The sequence below is a fragment of the Geotrypetes seraphini genome, chromosome 2 (assembly GCF_902459505.1).
Source record: "Geotrypetes seraphini chromosome 2, aGeoSer1.1, whole genome shotgun sequence".
NCBI classification, from domain to species: Eukaryota; Metazoa; Chordata; class Amphibia; order Gymnophiona; family Dermophiidae; genus Geotrypetes; species Geotrypetes seraphini.
Genome location: NC_047085.1, coordinates 339,111,426 through 339,132,323, shown reverse-complemented (window position 1 = coordinate 339,132,323; position 20,898 = coordinate 339,111,426). Strand labels below are relative to the sequence as shown.

The following is a 20,898-nucleotide window of genomic DNA, read 5'->3' as shown; positions in this document are numbered from 1 at the left end:
AACATGATTTATACCTAAATATAAAAACAGTAATTTAAACATCAGCATGGCTGAGGTCAGAAAACTTATTCCATGCGAGTTAAGTTGGTGTTCCAGGAAGGTGACTGAAGATATATGATTTGTTAAAATACTTCTGTCATATGGGAAAACACCCTTCAGGGATTCAAGACAAAGTTGGACAAGTTCCTGCTCAACTGGAAAGTACACAGGTGAGGCTGGGCTCATTTAGAGCACTGGTCTTTGACCTAGGGGCCGCCGCGTGAGTGGACTGCTGGGCACGACGGACCACTGGTCTGACCCAGTAGCGGCAATTCTTACGTTCTAATTGTTTGGGTGCATACTGAAAGTTTGTTCATCATCAAAAGCTGAATGTCAGAGAAATAACAGTCCAATATTCCATGTGGTGGATCAAATGGATAATGAACTGAGGAAAAAATGAATACGTGTAGGGCAAGAACTGACCCTTGAACGACAACACAGTCCAAAGGGTAAGAGGAATGAAATCCTTTGATCACTTGTGCAATGTGATTGGACAGAAACCATGGGCTCCTTTTACTAAGGTGCGCTAGCATTTTTAGTGCACGCAGGAAATTACTGTGCGCTACGCTTCTAGAACTAACTCTAGCTCAATGCTGGCGTTAAGGTCTAACGCACGTGGCAATGTAGCGCGCGCTAAAGCCCTAACGTGGCTTAGTAAAAGGAGCCCTATGTAAACCAGTCAAGTACCATGCTGCCAACACCTACTGAGGCAAGGCAACTCAGTAAAAAGCTAATGGTCAATAGAGGGGTAGGGAACTCCGGTCCTCGAGAACCGTATTCCAGTTGGGTTTTCAGGATTTCCCCAATGAATATGCATTGAAAGCAGTGCATGCAAATAGATCTCATGCATATTCATTGGGGAAATCCTGAAAACCCGACTGGAATACGGTTCTCGAGGACCGGAGTTCCCTACCCCTGGTCAATAGGATCAGACATGCTTGACAAGTTTAGAGAGACAATTATGGCCATCTTGTTTTGATCAAGGATAGTTTATAAATCATTCAACAGCACCATGAAAAGAATCTCTGTGCTATGCCTTTACTATTCTCATAATGCATGTGTCGTTCATTATTAAATAACTAAACCAATCCAACATTCAAAAAAAGACTCACTTTTCTAGATTTCCAACTGGATATTACAAATTAGTAAACAAGCAACTTACTTCCGTAGTTGAACTAAGAGTTCTGCCCTGGCAGGAAACAAGATGCTGACTGTCAGACTGGAGAGATGGATGTTGGATTTTTGAATAAATGAATTTTGAATTACTGCAGAGATGGATATTGAACACGTGTGTGAAACCTGCTGAACTTTAAATAGTAAAGATGGATGCAGGAGTTTAAATGGGAGTTAGATGCTGGATTTCAAGGTAAAAGGTGGATGCATGACCCAAGAATGGAAAAGAAGAGAAAGAGGCTGTGAACTGCTTGTTTCTAATCATTTTTAACCTCTATTTTTTATTGATAGCAATGTATTGAAATTGTATTTTAGCTAGTCCGGTTGTATGTAGTAGTGTATTTCTGAAATTGTATGTTCTGCTGAAATGTTTCAGTTTATTTGTTGTGAACCGCCTAGAACTGATGGTGGGGCGGTATATAAGAACATAAATAATTATTATTATTATCATTCTGAACTGCAGGGAGGGGTGCAAAGAATACAGAGATAGCTCAGAAAAACATAAAACTACTTGGAAATACCTAATTAATATATGTATTAAATTAGAATGAATATGAATAAAATTCATAACAAAGCCCGTATTTCACTTCTAAAACTCCAGGAAGAGTTGATACAATCAAATATGCTTATCTGAGCGATCTCTGATCATCCCTTGATAATTTATCGTCCAATGATGTCACTAACACATAATCAAGAGCCTTAAGATATCTATCATTCGTAGACCTCAGTAGTGCAGGCTAGTATGAGTATCTGACTTTTCCTCATATAGCACCACAGCACCTAAATCGTCATCGGTCCCATTTTAATCTTCTTCTTTCATTATACTTTAAATATGCCTTAAACATTTTTTCTTAAATAATTTCAGTAGAAAAAGTACGTTTTAGATTAAGAAAACAATGCTCATCTTAATCTACACACAAAGAGCTATGTTTCTCCTACACAAGGCTTTATCAAGGAAATCCCCCTTTATGTTATCAGACTCATGTTCCCCGTGTTAGGCCTGAGTGTAAATTGTTGAAAATGTAGTGGGGGGGGAGGGGTGATATATGTATTTGTCATAGAATATATTTTTGATTGAATTTAAGTGATGTTAAAGTATAAAATGACTGTAAAATATGTTGCACTTATTTTTGGCTTTAAAATGAATAAAAATTTATTAAAAAAAAAAAAAAATTACAAAGACTAGGGGACAGTCGATGAAGTTACAAGGAAATACTTTTAAAACCAATAGGAGGAAATTTTTTTTAGCTCGGAGAATAGTTGAGCTCTGGAACGCATTGCCAGAGGATGTGGTAAGAGTGGATAGCGTAGCTGGTTTTAAAAACGGTTTGGACAAGTTCCTGGAGGAAAAGTCCATAGTCTGTTATTGAGAAATAGATGGGGGAAGCCACTGCTTGCCCTGGATCGGTAGCATGGAATATTGGTACTCCTTGGGTTTTGGCCAGGTACTAGGGACCTGGATTGGCCACCGTGAGAACAAGCTACTGAGCTTAATGGACCATTGGTCTGACCCAGTAAGGCTATTCTTATGTTCTTATGGTCTCCCTTTACGTTCATTTTTTTTTTCTTTATTTCTTTATAATTTTCAAATAAAATTCACAAGAACATCTTGCTACATGAACACAGAGAAGGAAAATATTTCAGAGGAAAATTTTTTTTACAATATAACCAAAACTTAATCCCCTTTCTTAGACCACAATTTCAATAAGGGTAGTTAAACATATTAAAGGGAGAAATTAATTACATATCGTTTACAGTAAGGCTTAGTGTGAATCAACGACTAATTCAATAATTCCTTTTCCATTCATTCCTTGATAATTTTCTTAATATCTAGAAACTGCTTCAAATGTTCTAGAGAATAAAATGTATATTTGACACCCAAATACCTGACCAGGCACTTACAGGGATAAGCAAGAAGAAATGTAGCACCTAATTTAATTGTCTCTTGACGCTGAGAGAGGAAATCCTTTCTTCGTTTCTGAGTAGTTTTGGAAATATCAGGATATATCCGTACTTTCTGGCCTCCAAATAATTTCTGAGAATTCTTAAAATATAATTTCTAGATCATATTGGTGCCTTGTTCAAAAACGAAGGACACCAAGAGAGTCGCTCTTTCCGTGTCAGCTGTTAAAGTTTGTTCTAGAAGTAAAGACACATTATCAAAATCAATGAGTCCCTTGACCATTCTTTTTCCCCAAATCTTTTTGTACATCTTTTCTACTTGGCAGGTAATATATTTTATTAATTGGAGAAATATTATTTAGGGAAATTTTAAAATTCTCAGATAAATACCTTTTAAGATAATCAATAGGTAAAACGCCTGGAGCCAGAGGAAAATTCAGGAAACAAAGATTTAACCGACGATTATAATTTTCTATCTGTTCAAGTTTTCTGTGAATCAGGGTGTTATCTTTAATTGTAGCTGCTTCAAACTTTTGTTTTAAGTGTTATTTCTTCCTGTATTTGCCTGGCTTGGTCGGAAAACTCCATTTTCATTGACTCCACAGTCTTAGTTAAGGTATCTAATTTAGTTTTGATATTAGTTATCTCCTTGTGGTCTTGGCCATTTTAGTCTCCATCCGTTGTAGCAGCCGCCAGATATCGTTCAGGGACGCCTCCATGGGAGCTGATACTTTCTCAGTTCTCTTGATTGTGGGCATCAGCTGTTCTTCCGTTGACACTATGCCCTCGCTGGGAGATCCCGTGTATCCACTTCCTGGATCACGGCTCTCCTGTCCCAGTGCCCTGGTTTCAGCTGGACGCAGAGGATTAAGGGAGGGCGGAGGTGAGAGAGATGTTTCAAGGCCCAAAAGGGCAATAAGCTCTCCCAAGCCTATGTCCAACGCCGGGGTATCCAATCCTCTGGGTGCTTGCGTCGTCATCGTTAGAGCTGGGAAGAAACGATCGACAGTCTGCTGGGCTGGGGTAGATGTTAGTGCCGGCGAGGATACGGCTCTAATCACCCCCTTCCTCTTCGTATGCAGCATAGCAGGAAACGCTGACAAGATTCTCTATAACAGGTAATGAGGAAGTCCAGCAGTTGTTGGATCTTAACTGTGTCTCACTCATAGCTCACACACCGCCGCCATCTTAACTTCCCCTCCCCTTTATGTTCATTTTTATGATGTAGTTACTAACTTTCCTCACCCCCAGTTCCTCCCATGTCCAGTTATGTCAATGTCTTAGTCCTCATTTTATTCAACTTTTCTTGTACCCCGCTATACATTTATTTTTTATACTTTTAGCTCTGTAAACCAGTCAGGTACATGTAGATGGTCAGTATATTAAATTATAAATAAACTTGGAAACATACAGGATAAAAGGGTGAGTCTATACACTTTGCTCAAGTAGGGTATTGCAAGAGGACTGATGAGGCGAATAGGGTAGGGAACCGTAGAGGGAATATGGGTGTTTTAAAAGATGGTAGGGTTAGGACTTAAACACTGCTTCAAAAAAGTGAGTTTTCAGCCTGGATTTGGTTACCGCTAGAGACCTGTAATGGTACATGGATTCTCTGTGCTAAAGACTGTTACCCTGCCTTGCATCAGATAAAGGTAATGGCTGTGACCCTGATGGAACAGTAAGTTCAGTAACTCATCTAAGATTCTGGCCTAGAAGAAGGAAGGAGACCTTGAGACAGAGGAATTGCACCCTATTTTGGGCTGATGTGTTAGGATTTTACATGATTTGGCAGGTTTGACAACAAATATGCCTGGCCAATGTCCATCCATGAAGGACATGACTGTGCAGAGATTCATCTCATCAGCTGATTTCCGAGATCCGTCTACAGGTGCCATCTCCTACGCTGGACCTGCTCTACCATGCCTCCAGCTAGCATCATGGAATGAAAGACTGTACTGAGATCTGCAAGTTATATTATTTTAAGCTCTGTGATTACTTATACAGCCAGACATAGCTAGTTGGCTAATTACGAGTAGGGAACATGTGTTGAAACCATCTGAAACCCATTCAGTTTTATTAGCTATAAGAATTTCTATTAAAAATTATTAACTATATCCAAATTTTCATTGTGATTTTTTGAATTATTTTCTATTGCTTCGTAGATAAACCATTATCTATTATAGAATTCTCATAGGCAGGGAAGGATTCTACAAATGACGTTGGAATTGGAAGACAGCTCTAGTCATAGGAAGAGTGGAAGAGATCTGGTGAAAATTTCTTTGTTGCAGAAGTAAAGTTCCTGTATACAGTTGGAGGTGGAAGAGAAATGATCCAGCTCCACAAAATGTCCCAAAACATTTCTATGAAAGAAGCAGTTCTAACAGCTGTACCAATTGCTTAGCCAGACCTTAAAGTATCAGGGAACTGAGTCCAAATTGTGTGCAATCCTTGCACCCCCATGACCTGCAATCCTTGCGCCCTGTAATCCTTGCACCCCCATGACCCTGGGGATCCCCAAGCCATGCCAGCAGAAAAGGTCCTCCATTACTAGCCTGGCAATCAGCGGCTCTTTTCATTGGGTTCTACTACTGTGATCCTCCTCCCATGCATGCTCATATATGTGAAAACCGAGCATGTGTGTGTATTAGTGATGGTGGATGGGGTGGGGGGGGGGGAGTCAGTGTGAAGGCAGCATCCCAAGGAAGGTGCTACTGACTGCCAGTGAAAGACCTTTTTTTGCTAGCAGGCTTGGGGATCCCTCCTAGCTACAGATGAAAGTGCCACAATTTGGGAGGCCTGAACCCACAGTGGAGGGCCCAGGTTTCCAATATCCCTTATGGCTAAGACACTGCAAGTACTGTATAGATACATCAATACTGTAACATAATGAACACACATACACTCCACTTCTTAAATATCAGCTTCAACATCTTTCCTTCCATTTTGTATCTATGGGAAAAATGCTTAGAACATATAGCCCAAGTTAATTATTTTTGCATATTAATTATTCCTTCTAAGGAAAGTAAGCAAAAATTAAAAAGAGGACAACTAGCTAATATTTCTATAATGTGTAATAAACCATAAAGAACAAAGGTCTTGGGTGAGCCATTACCCATGGAAATATAGCAGGCAAATAAAAATGTAGTGTACAGCACCTGGATGGATGGAAGAAGTTATCTCGAATCGGAACTGCAGCTGCCCGCTGACATGATCTGTCGGAAGCCTGCGCCCCAGAGTGTAGCTAACAACTCTGTCTCTGTAAGAAAGCACAGAATGAGAAAACTGGTGAGCATTCAGTATAGTAAGCACTAATTTAGGATGGTGTATGGGGGTGCTATGGTGGGCAGCAGATTGTCATAATTCAAAAAAGGTCTGAGTTGGTGAAGTGGTGTGTCCTAGGAGAAAATCAGCACTGGGTTGAGAATCCATGCTCAAGGAATTTCTAACTTCCCTCCCCCAGCAGGAAATTGTCCAATCCTTTCTTGAACTCTGCCCTATTACGTCCTCTGGAAGCGCATTCCAGGTGTCCACCACACGTTGGGTAAATAAGAACTTCCTGGCATTCATTTTGAATCTGTCCCCTTTCAACTTTTCTGAATGCCCTCTTGTTCTTTTATTATTCAAAAGTTTGAAGAATCTGTCCCTCTCTACTTTCTCTATGCCCTTCATGATCTTGTAAGTCTCTATCATATCCGCTCTAATTCTCCTCTTCTCCAGGGAAAAGAGACCCAGTTTCTCCAATCTCGCAGCATATGAAAGATTTTCCATCCCTTTTATCAGACATGTCGCTCTCCTCTGAACCCTCTCGAGTAACGCTATATCCTTCTTAAGGTACAGTGACCAATATTGGACGCAGTACTCCAGATGCGGACGCACCTTCGCCCGATACAACGGCAGGATAACTTCTTTCGTTCTGGTTGTGATACCTTTCTTGATTATACAACCAAGAAGCATAAAAAAGAAGTACAATAAGCTTTCAAGTCCTGAGCATTCAAACTTCCATTTATTGAATGACTCGACATAGTCCGTGTTTTGGTGTGTCCGCCTGCATCAGAGGTCATTCAATGTAATCCATACAAAGAACAATGGAAAGATAGCTAAACAGATAACACCAAATATTGACTCGCTCAACAATCAGTATCCAAGGTATAGCAAGAATGAAGTTACACCTGCGTATTAATACCTCGGGGGATGAGCGGGATCTGTGAGGTCCATGGGAGTTAAAACAAGGATCTCTGTGAGGTGCATGGAATCCTCGTTTCCAGGTTTGTGAAAGATAAACTGAAATTACAAACCATAGCTGTCAAAACTGAGGTAAGCAGATTTTTAAGGGCGGGTGGTTAAGATCCACAAAGTCTGTGAGGTCCGCAAGGTCCATGTTTTACCCAGTCCCCAGAGCAAGTTCCTTCTACTTTATTCAAACAGGGGCAAAAAATAAACATGTCTGGGATCAAGGTCTGTGTTCTCTTGCAACAATGAAAATATCAAGATTGTGAATAAAGAAATAAGCAAATAATTATCCTCCTCTCATCCCTTCACCATGACATCAAAATCAAACATATACTTCTAAAAATGAAGGACAAAGCTAGTGCATCAATGAAAATGTGGCACAAATGCCCTTGCCTAAATTTAGGCACCAAAGTCCTAATTCTGTAGTTATGTGCAAAATTTAAAGGAATGCCCCCATTTATTTGCCCCCTTTTTAATTAAATCTAATTAATAGTAATAATTGCTTGCTAAAATGCCAATTATTGTTGCTAATTATTCAATTAATTTGTGCATGCAATTTTGAAATGCGACCAAAACTTCCCTGTAATTTTTGGTGCTTTTTAACAGAATTAGGGGCTAATTATGGAAAAAAAGAAGAAAAAACATGTAGGAGAGGGCCAAAGTACTCGTACATCACCCAAAGTAGGAAACATAAAGGCACCAAGGACCATCCAGATAGGGACAATCAAATCAAATTTATTGTTAGACCCGACACGAGCTGTGTTTCGGTGATTAAATGCCTGCCTCAAGGGTCTTTCCAATGCTGTTAATGTACAAACAAAGACCAGAAATTAGAGGTTATTACCAAAGTTATTACCAGAAATTGAACTTATTACCAAAGTAATAAGCTCAATCTTGGAACATCTAGTTGGCGTTAGTCAACAGAAACAGTGATGCAAGTCCCCTAATGTTGTGGAAAATATAAAGATAGCAAATATAAATTTGAAAAAAAACAAACCCTGAGAAATAGCAATCATCACTTTACAAATTAACAAATAAAAATAAAACAAAAAATGGAAAATAAGATAATACTATTTATTGGACTAATACAGTTTTTTCAGCATCTTCACCTCCATTTTATTAATCTTCCAGTACAACACTAAGCAAGATGATATTCACCAGGTTGGTGGCAGGTGAGGTAATGCCACAATCCAACTCACCACTTCTTGAGGGGAAGAGGGAGCCAAGAGAGAACTGGCAATTCCTGTCATCCCCAAAAGAAAATCAAAATTAAAGCACGGATGAAGGTAAGAAAGGGAATAGGAGAGATCTTTACATGTGGATGAAGGGAGCCATGGTGGGGGAGAGGGGGAGATTAGGTTTGCTCAGGTGTCTTGCCAGCCCCTCTCTTACTCCAGAAGGGCAGAGGTGATACTAAAGTAGATTAATAAAAACAAAACCAAAAAGAACAAAATGCTTTATAATCTGAAAGTACAGGTCCTTGTGAATGCAGGGGCTGCAGGGACCTCTGCCGGGAAGGGATTTTCACATTCCATAGACGCTTTCATCACTGTAGGCAATGTACAGGAAGAAATCCTCTTCGTGGTGTTCCTGGTATAGCTATCCCGTTGTTGCACTGGTGATGACATTATTAACAAAAAAGAATAAGGCATCCTCTGCCCGGAAGTGAATTCTCTTCCGAATCAGGAAATAGAACTGTCCAACTGTTAGATCTGATGGAAATAGGAATTTCTTCTTATCCAGGTCTCCTTTGGACCTTTCTCTACAATAACCGGCACCCGGTCCAGGTACTTCTTGCGGATCTTCTTGCCCTTGCAGCACTGCTTCTCAAAGGTATGCTCTTCCTTGTAAACAAACTTCATGGCGGCGGCTCTGGCTTCCCCTTGCTCGCTTTCTGCTTCCGGTGTCTCTCAACCAATACATTTTCAATTAGCTTTCAGAAGCCAAAACCTCTTTCCTCAGGTCAGTAAAGTATACTGCTGTTATTGTATCCTGTCCTGACATGAAGAAGGGGGTTTTGGTCTCTGAATTAGTCAAAAATGTATTAAAATTAGATCAATAAAAAGGATCACCTTATTTCCATTTTCTATTTATAAACATTTGTCAGCACAGCTACAATGCTACTTTATTCTAAAGCAAAAACATAAAAGAAATAGAAAAATGTTTTCTCCCTTTGTCGTCCCTGGTTTCTGCTTTCCTCAACTTTTCCGAGTGCCCTCTTGTTCTTTCTAAAAATAAAAGAACAAGAGGGCACTCGGAAAAGTTGAAAGGGGACAGATTCAAAACGAATGCTAGGAAGTTCTTCTTTACCCAACGAGTGGTGGACAACTGGAATGCGCTTCCAGAGGGCGTAATAGGGCAGAGTACAGTACTGGGGTTTAAGAAAGGATTGGACAATTTCCTGCTGGAAAAGGGGATAGAAGGGTATAAATAGAGGATTACTGCACAGGTCCTGGACCTGTTGGGCCGCCGCGTGAGCGGACTTCTGGGCATGATGGACCTCAGGTCTGACCCAGGAGAGGCATTGCTTATGTTCTTATGTTTTCATCACTCTCTTCCTACCATACACTGTCTGCCCCTAATGGTATCTTCTCTCCTTCTATGCCCCTTCCAGAAACTGTCTGCCTCCCCCTTCCATCTCTCCCCCCACCCCCAAGGTCTGGCATTTCACTCTCTCCTCTCCTCTCCCTTCCCTTTTCTTCCCTTGTTTTCTTTCTCAATTTATTTTCTGCATCTGTCTAAATTCTTACTATCCAGTCCTCAATTTCACTCTTTTCATCGTGTCTATCTACAGCTTTTCACCATGTATATCTACAGCTTGCCCTTCAGTATTTCAATAACTCTATCCTCCTACCCCCCATCCAGCATGTGGCCTTTTTTATTTAATCCCTCCTTCCATCATGTGCCCTCTTTCTCTATCCCTTCAATCCAACATCTTCTCCTCTCTGTCCTCTCCCATCCAGCGTCTGCCCCCTCTCTCCACTTCCATTCAGTGGTGTCTTCCCCCTCTCCTTTCCACTTCCTTCCAGCATCTGCTCCCCTCGCTTGCCTCCCCACTTCCATCCAGCACCTGCTCCCCCTCTCTCTCTGTGGAGTGACGATGTTCCCAAATGGACTTTATTTGAAAGTATCAAAGTTCCAAAGGTACACTAAAATCATCCACATAAATAATTCCATCCACATAAAAGTAAATCATCCACATAAGAGCCTCTCTTCCGGTTCACCACACAATTGTTTCCCACGTACTCACCTTTATAGGACCCCCAGGGACCCCTGAAGAAGACTTTTTGTCGAAACGCGGACCGTGTAGGGTCCTGTATCCCTAGCGGACTAGGTCCTTTAAGGCTCTTATGTAGATGATTTACTTTTATGTGGATTGAATTATTTTATGTGGATGATTTTAGTGTACCTTTGGAACTTTGATACTTTCAAATAAAATCCATTTGGGAAAATCGTCACTCCACATAGTTTTTTTGGTTTTCTCTGGATTTTCTTCTTTGTGGATATTTTGGGGTCAATTCCTTTTGTTTTTTCCCCCTCTCTCTCTCCCGTCCTCAATTTCAGCCAGCATCTGCTTTCCCCTCTTCCTTCTCCACTAACATCCAATGTCTGTCCCTTTCTCTCTCTCCATCCACGCCACTGCCATCAGCTTCTACTCCTTCTCTCTCCTTTCACCCCACTTCTATCAGCATCTGCCCCCTCTCTCTCTCCCTCCAACCCAATTCCATCTGGTATCCTTCCCCCTTCTGTCTCTCTCTCCCTCTCCCTGTACACAAATTCCATCTGCCCCCTATCTCCCTCCAACCCAATTCCATCCAATATCCTTCCCCCTTCTGTCTCTCTCTCTCTCCCTCTCCCTGCACCCAAATTTCTATCTGCCCCTCTCACCTCCCTACTGCTGCTGTGTGCTTCTGGAACCAGCAGCAGTGGCTGTAAATTTAAATGCAGCCATTGCGGGACCTTCCTGCACCTCCCCGCAGTTGCTGGCTCTGCTATGGAACAAGGAAGTGACGTCAGATGGCGTGGAACAGCAGCCGCAGAGAGGTGCAGTATGGTCCCACGATGGCTGAATTTAAAATTTACTGCCACTGCTGCTGGTTCGGGAAAGCAGCAACAGCAGAGAAGGGCAGGAGGTCCTGAACATGGTGTGTCTGCTGTGCACCTCCCTTAGAGCATGCACCTGGGGCAGACTGCCACCCTTTGCCCCCTACCCCAGTTAGTTTGTGAACCTGCTGGGACAGATAGGGAAAATACTTGTGTACCTGATTACTATTTGATTTATTGCAAACCACGTTGGGCAAATGTCTTTATGAAGAGGCAGTAAATAAATTTTAATAAACATATAAAATTGTAGCACTTAATGAGTGGAAGTTTACACCTACTTGTGAAAGAGCCAGCAAGGCATCTATGCATGTTCCATAATGGCACACCAAACTTCCCTAGTGTGAGGGTGGGAAGGACACACACAGCGCCAGTGGCATACCAAGGGGGGGGGGGCAGTCCGCCCTGGGTGCACGCTCCAAGGGGGTGCACAGCCGGCTTGATCCGGAACCTCCCGCACTGATGCAAATGGCACCTCAGCGCAACTGCCGTACTTAGAGCAGAGTCAGCAGCCGCGCTGAAGTGAACGAAGGTCCCGTGATGACTGCGCCGTCTACCGCCTCTGTTCCAGAAGAGGTAAGTGACATCGGGGTGGGGAGTGGGGGTTGGACCGGCAGCCGCAATTATCGTGGTATCTTGCCGCTACTAACTGCATCTGCCGGCCCAGCCCCCTCCGATGTCACTTACCTCTTCCATCCGGAGCAGAAGCAGTCATCGCGGGACCTTTGGGATGGAGAAAGAAAGGAGCATGGTAGGATGGTGAAAGGAGGTCAAGGTGGCATGGAAGGGTGTGGAGGGTGAGAAAGGGAGTCAGGGTGGTATGGAATCATGGTGAAGGGTGAGAAATGGGGTCAGGGTGGTATGGAAGTATGGTGGAGGGATAGAAAGGGGCAGATGCTGATGGAATTGCAGGGAAAGAGACATAAGGGGAAGGATACTGCATGGAATTGGGTTGGAGGGATAGAAAGGGGGCAGATGCTGATGGAAGTGGGGGGAAGGGAGAGGAGAGAGTGAAATGCCAGACCATGTAGGTGTGGGAGAGGGAAGGGAAGAAGAGGAGAGGGGAGATGCCAGACCATTGGAGGAGGGAAGGGAGGAAGATGGATGCCAGACTAATGGGGTGAAGGGATAAATGGAAGGGGGATGCATAAAGTTTCTAGAACAGGAATAGAAAGAGAGAAGATGCCATATAGAAGGGGCAGAGAGAGGGCAGACAGTGGATGAAAGGAAGAGAGTGACAAAAAGATGAGGAAAGCAGAAACAAGAGAAGACAAGGTAGAAAAAATTCTATTTATTTATTTATTTTTTGCTTTAGGTAAGATGCATCGCTGTTTCTGTGATGTTGCATTGTATGCAGAGTCCAGCTTCTTGGTGCTTCAGTTTAACCTTTGTCTACATATTTTTATTCTATCTCCCCATTTACAAAACTGTAGAGTGTTTTTTAGCGTTGGCATATGAGCTGTTGCCACCGTGGCTAAAAACCACACTACAGTTTTGTAAAAGGGGCAGGAGTTAGTTTGTGATTACATACTAGGCAAAGGTGTTTTCTGTGTTCTGTGTGTTCGAAAAGACATGGTTTTCTGTTAGGATTGACTGTGTAGGATTGATCTGTACTAGTCTGGCTTGTTTATGGGCCCCGGGTGTCACATATGCTAGGTACGCCACTGCACAGCGCTTCTACTTACACACGTAATTTACAGAATACTCTTTTTTAACTGCATCTCTTCATTTAGGTGCCTATAGTTATGGCTGGTGTAACTGCAGGTACCCTAAAGTTAGGTTCACTGATACCACGTTACACTAGCAAGCCATGACAGAATCTGAGCGCTGAGATGCCATTATGGAATGGGTTCTTGCCACATGGCCTCAAAGTGCCTAAATGGAGGTGCAATTGCTTCAATTGTGCTGGGTGGTCTGTAGAGAATTTTTATCCAGCTAATGCAGCTAAAACTCAGGGTATGGCGCTGGTGAGCAGCATAAATCAAGGCAAGATCTGTGCCTACATGTGGCTGAATATCAGGTACTTTTATTTTCGAGGTTTTGAATGCAAGTACAGTGTTCTGCGTGTCAAACAGCTCTTGCTTTTTGCTGCGAAAGACTTATGAATAGACCCCCCTCTGCCTCATAATTTCAGTGTGTGTTCAGAAAGGGAGGAGAGTGAGAAGAGGCGTATATATGGCAGGTTTACCCTATGGCGTGCCTCTCCAGAAGTCGCTGAACTGGCATGGACAGCTTTCCCAGGAAGCGTTTGATGATAGGCCGACTCTTTGCAAACTTGTCCTTCACTTCTATTTCCAGCACGTCCGTAGGAAGGGAAACAAAGCTAAACAGCTGTAATAAGACAAAAAACATAATAAAACTGAATGAGACACTAATAAATCCAGTGTTACCATACCACTGCACTGCCTCCTGCAGCTACATAGTTTACGGAGCAACTTTATGGAAATATTTAGAATATTGTGTACAATTCTGGAGGCCGCACATTCAAAAAGATATAAAAAGGATGGGGTCGATCCAAAGGAAGGCTACTAAAATGGTGTGTGGTCTTCGTGATAAGGCTTATGGGGACAGACTAATGATCTCAATCTGTATACTTTGGAGGAAAGGCAGGAGAGGGGAGATATGATAGAGTCATTTAAATACCTATATAATATAAATGTGCATGAGTCGAGTCTCTTTCATTTGAAAGGAAACTCTGCAATGAGAGGGCATAGGATGAAGTTAAGAGGTGATAGGCTCCGGAGTAATCTGAAGAAATACTTTTTTATGGAAAGGGTGGTAGATGCGTGGAACAGTCTCCCGGAAGACGGGGTGGAAACAGAGACTGTGTCTGAATTCAAGAGGGCCTGGGATAGGCACATAGGATCTCTCAGAAAGAGAAAGAGATAATGGTTACTGCGGATGGACAAACTAGATGGGCTATTTGGCCTTTATCTGCCGTCATGTTTCTATGTTTCTGTATTTAAATGTTTCCTTGGTGATGAGCCAACTCCTTAGCATGGGTGACATGAGATGGTACTCCTATTTCTTAGTTGAGGAGGGGATGGGGTACAGGCCAAATTTGGGGAAACCTTCTTTATCTGTCTTCATTTCTTACTGAATCTCATTTATTACAAACTGGTAAAAAAAAATTTTCCTCAGAAGCCAGCACATCTCCCTATTGCTCTGCATCCCAGTCTGTGTTCAGCACATTCATTTGAGAGTTGAAGTCCTAGTCACATACAAGTGTGATAGGAAGCATACAGTCTAGATCTGAGTTGATAAAAGCTATGGAGCATGTTACTTATGCCACTCGTTTTGACTAGGGTGTTAGTAATCGTACAAGGTGCCCTTTTACCACAGGGTGTAACAGCCTTTACACCACAGGTGTTAAGCCCTTACATGCAGTTAACACATAGAAACAGGCTACTGCACAATTGTATTAAGGGTTTGTGGTAGTTTGCCTGTTTCTGTGCATTAAAACATAAGATTGGTTTCTCTAAGGGAACTTGGCAAAGTGGGTGTAGTATTGCGTTCATTTCTGCTCTCCTTATCTCAAGAAAGATATAGTGGCGCTAGAAATGGTTCAAAGAAGAGCGACCGAGACGGTAAAGGGGATGGAACTGCTCTCGTATGAGGAAAGACTAAAACAGTTAGGGCTCTTCAGCTTGGAAAAGAGACAGCTGAGGGGAGATATGATTGAAGTCTGCAAAATCCTGAGTGGAGTAGAACGGGTACAAGTGGATCGATTTTTCGCTCCATCAAAAATTACAAAGACTAGGGGGACACTCGATGAACTCCCACAGAAATACTTTTAAAACCAATATGAGGAAATTTTTTTTCACTCAGAGAATAATTAAGCTCTGGAACGCATTGCCAGAGGTTGTGGTAAGAGCCGGTAGCATAGAATATTGCTACTACTTGGGTTTTGGCCAAGTACTAGTGACCTGGATTGGCCACCGTGAGAACGGGCTATTGGGCTTGATGGGCCATTGGTCTGACCTAGTAAGACTATTCTTATGTTCTCATGTTCTTATTAGTCAACTAGCATGTTACACTTACCATGCACTAACTGGCTATCACAGAGCAGTGGCATAGTGAGGGTGACCAGCACCTGGGGCAGTGACGCCCCTCTCCCGCTCCTCCCGGAAGTGACATCAGAGAAATTGCAGAAGCCAACATGGGCAGCAAGTTCATCGCTACATGCACCGATGTTAGAAAGGTACGGAGAAGGGGCATGGGTGCGCATGGGCGTAAGGAAGGGACATGGGAAGGAGGAGGAGTGCTGGCGCCTCGAGGAAGACCACGCCCAGGGTGGACTGCTCCCTTCGCACCCCCTTTATTGCGCCTCTGTCGCAGAATTAACACGAGACCACTTACCACCTCCTATACAGGAGGCACTAATGTCTTGACTCTATAAAAGATGCCTGCAATGAGGTGCCTAGATTGGCGTGCCTAACCAATCTAGGTGCCTAACTTAATTTTTAATTGGTTTAATTGGCGCTGATAATTAAAAGCAACATTTAAAAAAAAATCTATTTAAAGAAATTAGTTTGCCAGTAGGTGCCTCACTCGGTAGGTGAGGCACCTACCGGCAAATAGGCATGATTAGGGGCAGAGTTTTATTTTAGGCGCACTCATTTAGGCCAAGAATGGCACCCAAAAATACTTAAGTGCCAAAAATACGTAAGTGCCGATTCTATAAATAGTGTCTAGTGGTTGATTGACAAGTGCGCCGAAGGGTGCCTAGGAGTTAGAGACTGTTTATAGAATCAGGCCCTATGTGCTTTCATGTTAAACCGGGAGCAGGTACTTAGGCTTTTTGGAGGGTTGATTACTGTATTTTCACGAATATACCGCGCACCCGTGTAAAACGCGCACACGGGTATAGCGTGCGGGAAATCAAAATTTATGTAAAGAAATTAATATATAGCACGCACACGCATATACCGCGCATGCTGCTTGCCACCCCGACTCTCCTGTCGCCGCCCCAACTCTCCTCTCGCCGCCCTGCCCTTGAAGTCCTGTCCCCCCGATGTCCGATTCATCCCTCAGCCCTGAAAGCCTGATGCCCCACCCTGAAGGACCGCTGGCCCTCCACCCTTAAGGAAGCAAAACGCTGGTCTAGGCTGTCAAGTTTATATAATATGCATTGCAGTTTACCTCCAAGAGTAGCCTCCAAGGCAGCCTGTATCTCTGCAGCCACTTCAGCCACCCATACCGAGCTGGGGGTCATTGGGGTAGGCGAGCCCACGTGGTCCGCCATCTTGGATTCAGCCGGCCCAGATTTTCCACACTCTTTTCTTGTTAATTTGGTGGCCATGAATGCCGCAGATCTTCTGACTGGCTTGCCCGTAGTATATAAACTCATAAATAGTACATATATAGCGAGGGAACGCGGAAGAAAATTGCTGAAAATCTGCAGATCTGCTTCACGTGTTGCAGAGCTGCAAGTGCTTGCTGCTAACAGCCCTGCTGCTTCCTCTGCCCGGTCCCGCCCCTTCTCTGACGTCAATTTAGTAATTAGGGCTCCTTTTACGAAGGTGCACTAGGGTTTTAACGCAAGCACAAAATTACCACATGCTATAGCGCGTGGTAGCCAAAAATCTGCTGAAAAGGAGGCGGTAGCGGTTAGCACGCTTGGGAATTTAACGTGCGCTATTGCGCGCTTTAAGGCCCTAGCGCACCTTCGTAAAAGGAGCCTTTAATGTAGGTGCCTATACAATTTAGGTACCTCATAAAATTTGCCTGTAAGTGACTCCTTAATGGCTTCATATTAATGGCAACATTAGGGCATGGTCATCAATACCAAAAAAATGGAAAATTGGCCATTTTATGGCTGCAACTAAAATGCCTTGCTGCATGGGAAAAGCCCACATAAGGATATGCTATGGTCATTTACTACTGCAGCTTAGTAACAGGGTCCCTCAGTGTTATATTAATCCAAAGGCTCTCTTGAAAAAATATGTTTCTAAGTGGGCTTTGAATTTAATTAGAGAGGATTCCAATCTAATGTATAATGGTAAAGAATTCCACAGAGTAGGAGCAGTAATAGCAAAATTGCTAGTACGAGTTGTATCGAACCAAACTTTTCTGTGTGAAGGGATTGTTAACAGAACTGTAATGTGAAGCATGAAGAGATCTGACAGGAACATAAGGGATTAGACAATTATAAGAGAACTCGGTCGGCATGCCGGAATAATAAACGTGGTGTATAGTGAGAAGAATCTTAGAAGAAAGATGAAAGGATATTGGTCACCTGTGCTTACTGACGTAGATAGGTGTAATGTGATCGTACTTAGTTATTATACAGTAATTTAATAGCAAAGTTCTGTATGAATTCCAAACTACAAAGCTGCAATATCAGAAGACCTTAATAAAGAGAATTACAGTCTATTTTAGAAATGACCAGAGAGAGAAAAATATGTAATGCTTCAAGGAAGGTGGAGAAAGATTGGATCTGTTTTACAGTATAAAGACATTTCCTGTCTACCTGAGAAATTTGTACGTTAAATTTCAATAATGTATCAATAATTACACCAGGGAATTTTATAGAATAACAGGATGATAATATCACATCATTTGGTAGGTAGGGAGAGGGGAGTATAAGAGCATTTGAACTTTGATGCTGTTCTTTCCTACTCAGAATGGGACTTACCGGTATTTACTAAGCTGTATTAGTTAATGCAGAAATTTAACACATGCTAACAGCTTAAAAAACAATACATATACAGTTCCGCAAGACTACCACTAGAGGTCTTGGTAGCCATTTCAGGCTGGAGCTTCCATGGGTAGGAGCAACTAGGGATCACTCCTGCAAAGAAGACCCTATTAGACTACCATGGAATAGTATGGTAGGCCCAGGGAGGCCTATAAGGGGTGAGGGTGCTACATGAGAGGCTCTTCTCTAAGGAGAGGACAGCCAGAGATGGAATTTTTCTTAGGGGGTGGGCTGGAACAGAGGGTCCATTATTGTTGAGGAGGGAAAAACTGGAGGGTACTTTTTTTTTTTTGGGGGGGGGGGTGTATCTGGAAGAGCCTAATTTTCTTGGGGGACAGAGGTGGATGTGCTCTCTCTCAGGGAGGGAGGAAAGGAGGAACATATACCAGCCACTACCTGGAAGATATGCAGGTGATGCCAATGTTCAGTACTGGCATCTGAATAGATAAGCAGGCAAAGTTAGGACAGCTTTTTCCACTGTTCTATCTGCCTGTTTAGCTATGCAAACACTGGCACTGAATAATCACCAATATCTGCATAATTGCTGGGTTCTCCTCAACTCCACCCCCAGAGCACCCTCTACTATCTGGGTTTACTTTATGTAGTTAGAGGCAGATTCTATAAAAGGTGTACTGATTATAGGCAGTGGTAGGCGTTCTATCACTGTCTAACCAGCCAATCAGTACGCATGTTTAAAAAAATAAAACCCCTTAGGCAGGCCACCTATACTGAGGCGTTTGTCGTGGGTGCAGAGAGACATGTCTGGACACTTAAGCTCACCCAGGGCTAGACGTGGGCATGGCTTCGCCTGGAAGTGGCCTTGGACGAGCTTAAGTGACCCTAGGCGTCTCTCTAGGGCCACAATAGATACCTGAAATGTAGGCCAGCAAAATGCTGTGTCCTGGATAGTTTGCAATCTATGAAGTTGAGCTTGAGGGAGTCCTGGCACAAGCAGCAACCCTCAACCTCTCCTTTACAAAGCCATGCTAGCGTTTTTAGCGCTGGCCGTGGTGGTAACAGCTCAGACATTCATAGGAATTCGATGAACGTCGGAGCTGTTACCGCAGTAGCCGGTGCTAAAAATGCTAGTGCGGCTTTGTAAAGGAGGGGGTTAATTAGTATCAATCATGCCCCTTGAAATGCTAAATGAATATAAACTAGATAAAAAGGCTTTGTGGGTCAGGATAAAGTGTTTGTTAACAGTGTATAAATATTTACAATTGCACCTTTCCCAGTGCATTCTGGGATGCACCAGGGAGGGGGCCTAAGGCTCCAATTGGCCCCAGTGCCTAAGGCCCCTCCTATAGTCTTAGGCCTCCTTTCCAGTGCATCCTGGGATGCAGTAGGAGTGGCCTATGACTCCTGTTGGTCCAGGTGTCTAAGGCCTCTCCTATGGAAGGGGCCTTAGGCATCTGGGCCAATTGGAACCGTAGGCCCCTCCCTGGTGCATCCCAGAATACACTGGGAAGGCCTGCCATTTTGCAGTGGCAGGCCTGCCGGCCAGATGGTGTATGATTCCCTCCAACCGAACTTTCATCTTTAAAGGAACAGGGCCAACTTTGCCGGGGGGTGGGGAGGTTTCTCCTGCTGCAGCCATTCAGCTGATCATGACAGGGAGATTCCTTGTGATCAGCTGATGGCAAGGGATCAGGTGTGATTCTCTAACCAGCATCTGTGACATGAGCGCTGGTTAGAGAATCAGGGGGGTTAGGCGGCTGTCCATTAGGGCAGACGTGATTCTGAATAGGATGCCAGTCTGCGATTCTCCCCTTAGGTGGCTGCTGAAACTGATGTCCTACACAGAATTTCCCCCCCAAGAGTCAATATTCAATAGTGCTTATTCTCTTGGTTGTTGGATCACTGGCAAGAATCCTGCTCCTAACATATCGCCTATTCTTTTGAACTCATCGCTTTCTCTGGTCACTCAATTCAGCTATCTGGGAGTTATTTTTGATCAACAGCTTTCTTTTGAACACCATATCTCAGCAGTAGTCAAATCCTATTTTCACACCCTAGGACATTTTCTTTAAATTTGTTCTCTTCTCAACCAAAATTCACAAAAGACTATTATTTTCTCTCTCATTCTTTCGAAATTAGATTATTGCAACGGTGTTTTTGCAGGACTCCCTCGAACTCAATTTCATAGATTGCAAACTATCCAGCACACGGCTATTTGTCTTCTCTGCCATGCTTCACGCTTTGATTGCCTCACCCTTCTAGTTATCAACATCATTCTATTGCTTTTCGTATTCAATTCAAAATCCTGATCCTAACCTTCAAATCGATTCATTGCAATAGTCCAGCCTATTTGATTTAATTTTAATATTTAATATACCACTAAATATGAAGTGCCTTAGCTGTTTACAATTCTACAAACAGCTCATAATAACATCCCTTCTTAATGTCCCTCCAGAGCCTTACAGTCTTTGAACGATCAATGTCTTCATATCCCTCCAGTCTGCTCAGTCCCTTTGGGATTCCCTCCCCAGTTCAGCGCACCTTGAGTCTACCTAGCTCAAGTTCAGAACTCTCCTGAAAACCTCTCTTTTCGAAAAAAGCTTTTTCTGTCTAGATTGATGGTTCTGGGGTTGTGAGGGTTTACTAGAGCTGCAGCCTGAAAACTAGTTTATTTTATGTGCTGCTTTTTTAACTCCCTCTCTCTTTTCTGTCTCTTTACTTTTGATTTGTAGTTCCTTTCTATTTTTACGATTATATTGCTATTGCGATCCGCCCTGTTATTCCCTAAAGAAGAA

General features: G+C 42.9%; 1 protein-coding gene and 1 pseudogene across 1 annotated transcript in view; both read right to left on the bottom strand.

Moving 5' to 3' along the window:
* HECW1 (HECT, C2 and WW domain containing E3 ubiquitin protein ligase 1) overlaps window positions 1–20,898 on the bottom strand; it is a 318,284-nt gene that overhangs the window by 192,826 nt on the left and 104,560 nt on the right. The window contains exons 6-7 of the mRNA XM_033932848.1: window positions 13,634–13,776; window positions 6,270–6,370 (exon numbers count right to left, since the gene is read on the bottom strand). Coding sequence (XP_033788739.1) covers window positions 6,270–6,370; window positions 13,634–13,776 — 244 coding nt within the window. The remainder of the gene's footprint in view (window positions 1–6,269; window positions 6,371–13,633; window positions 13,777–20,898) is intronic.
* LOC117353852 lies at window positions 8,869–9,206 on the bottom strand (annotated as a pseudogene).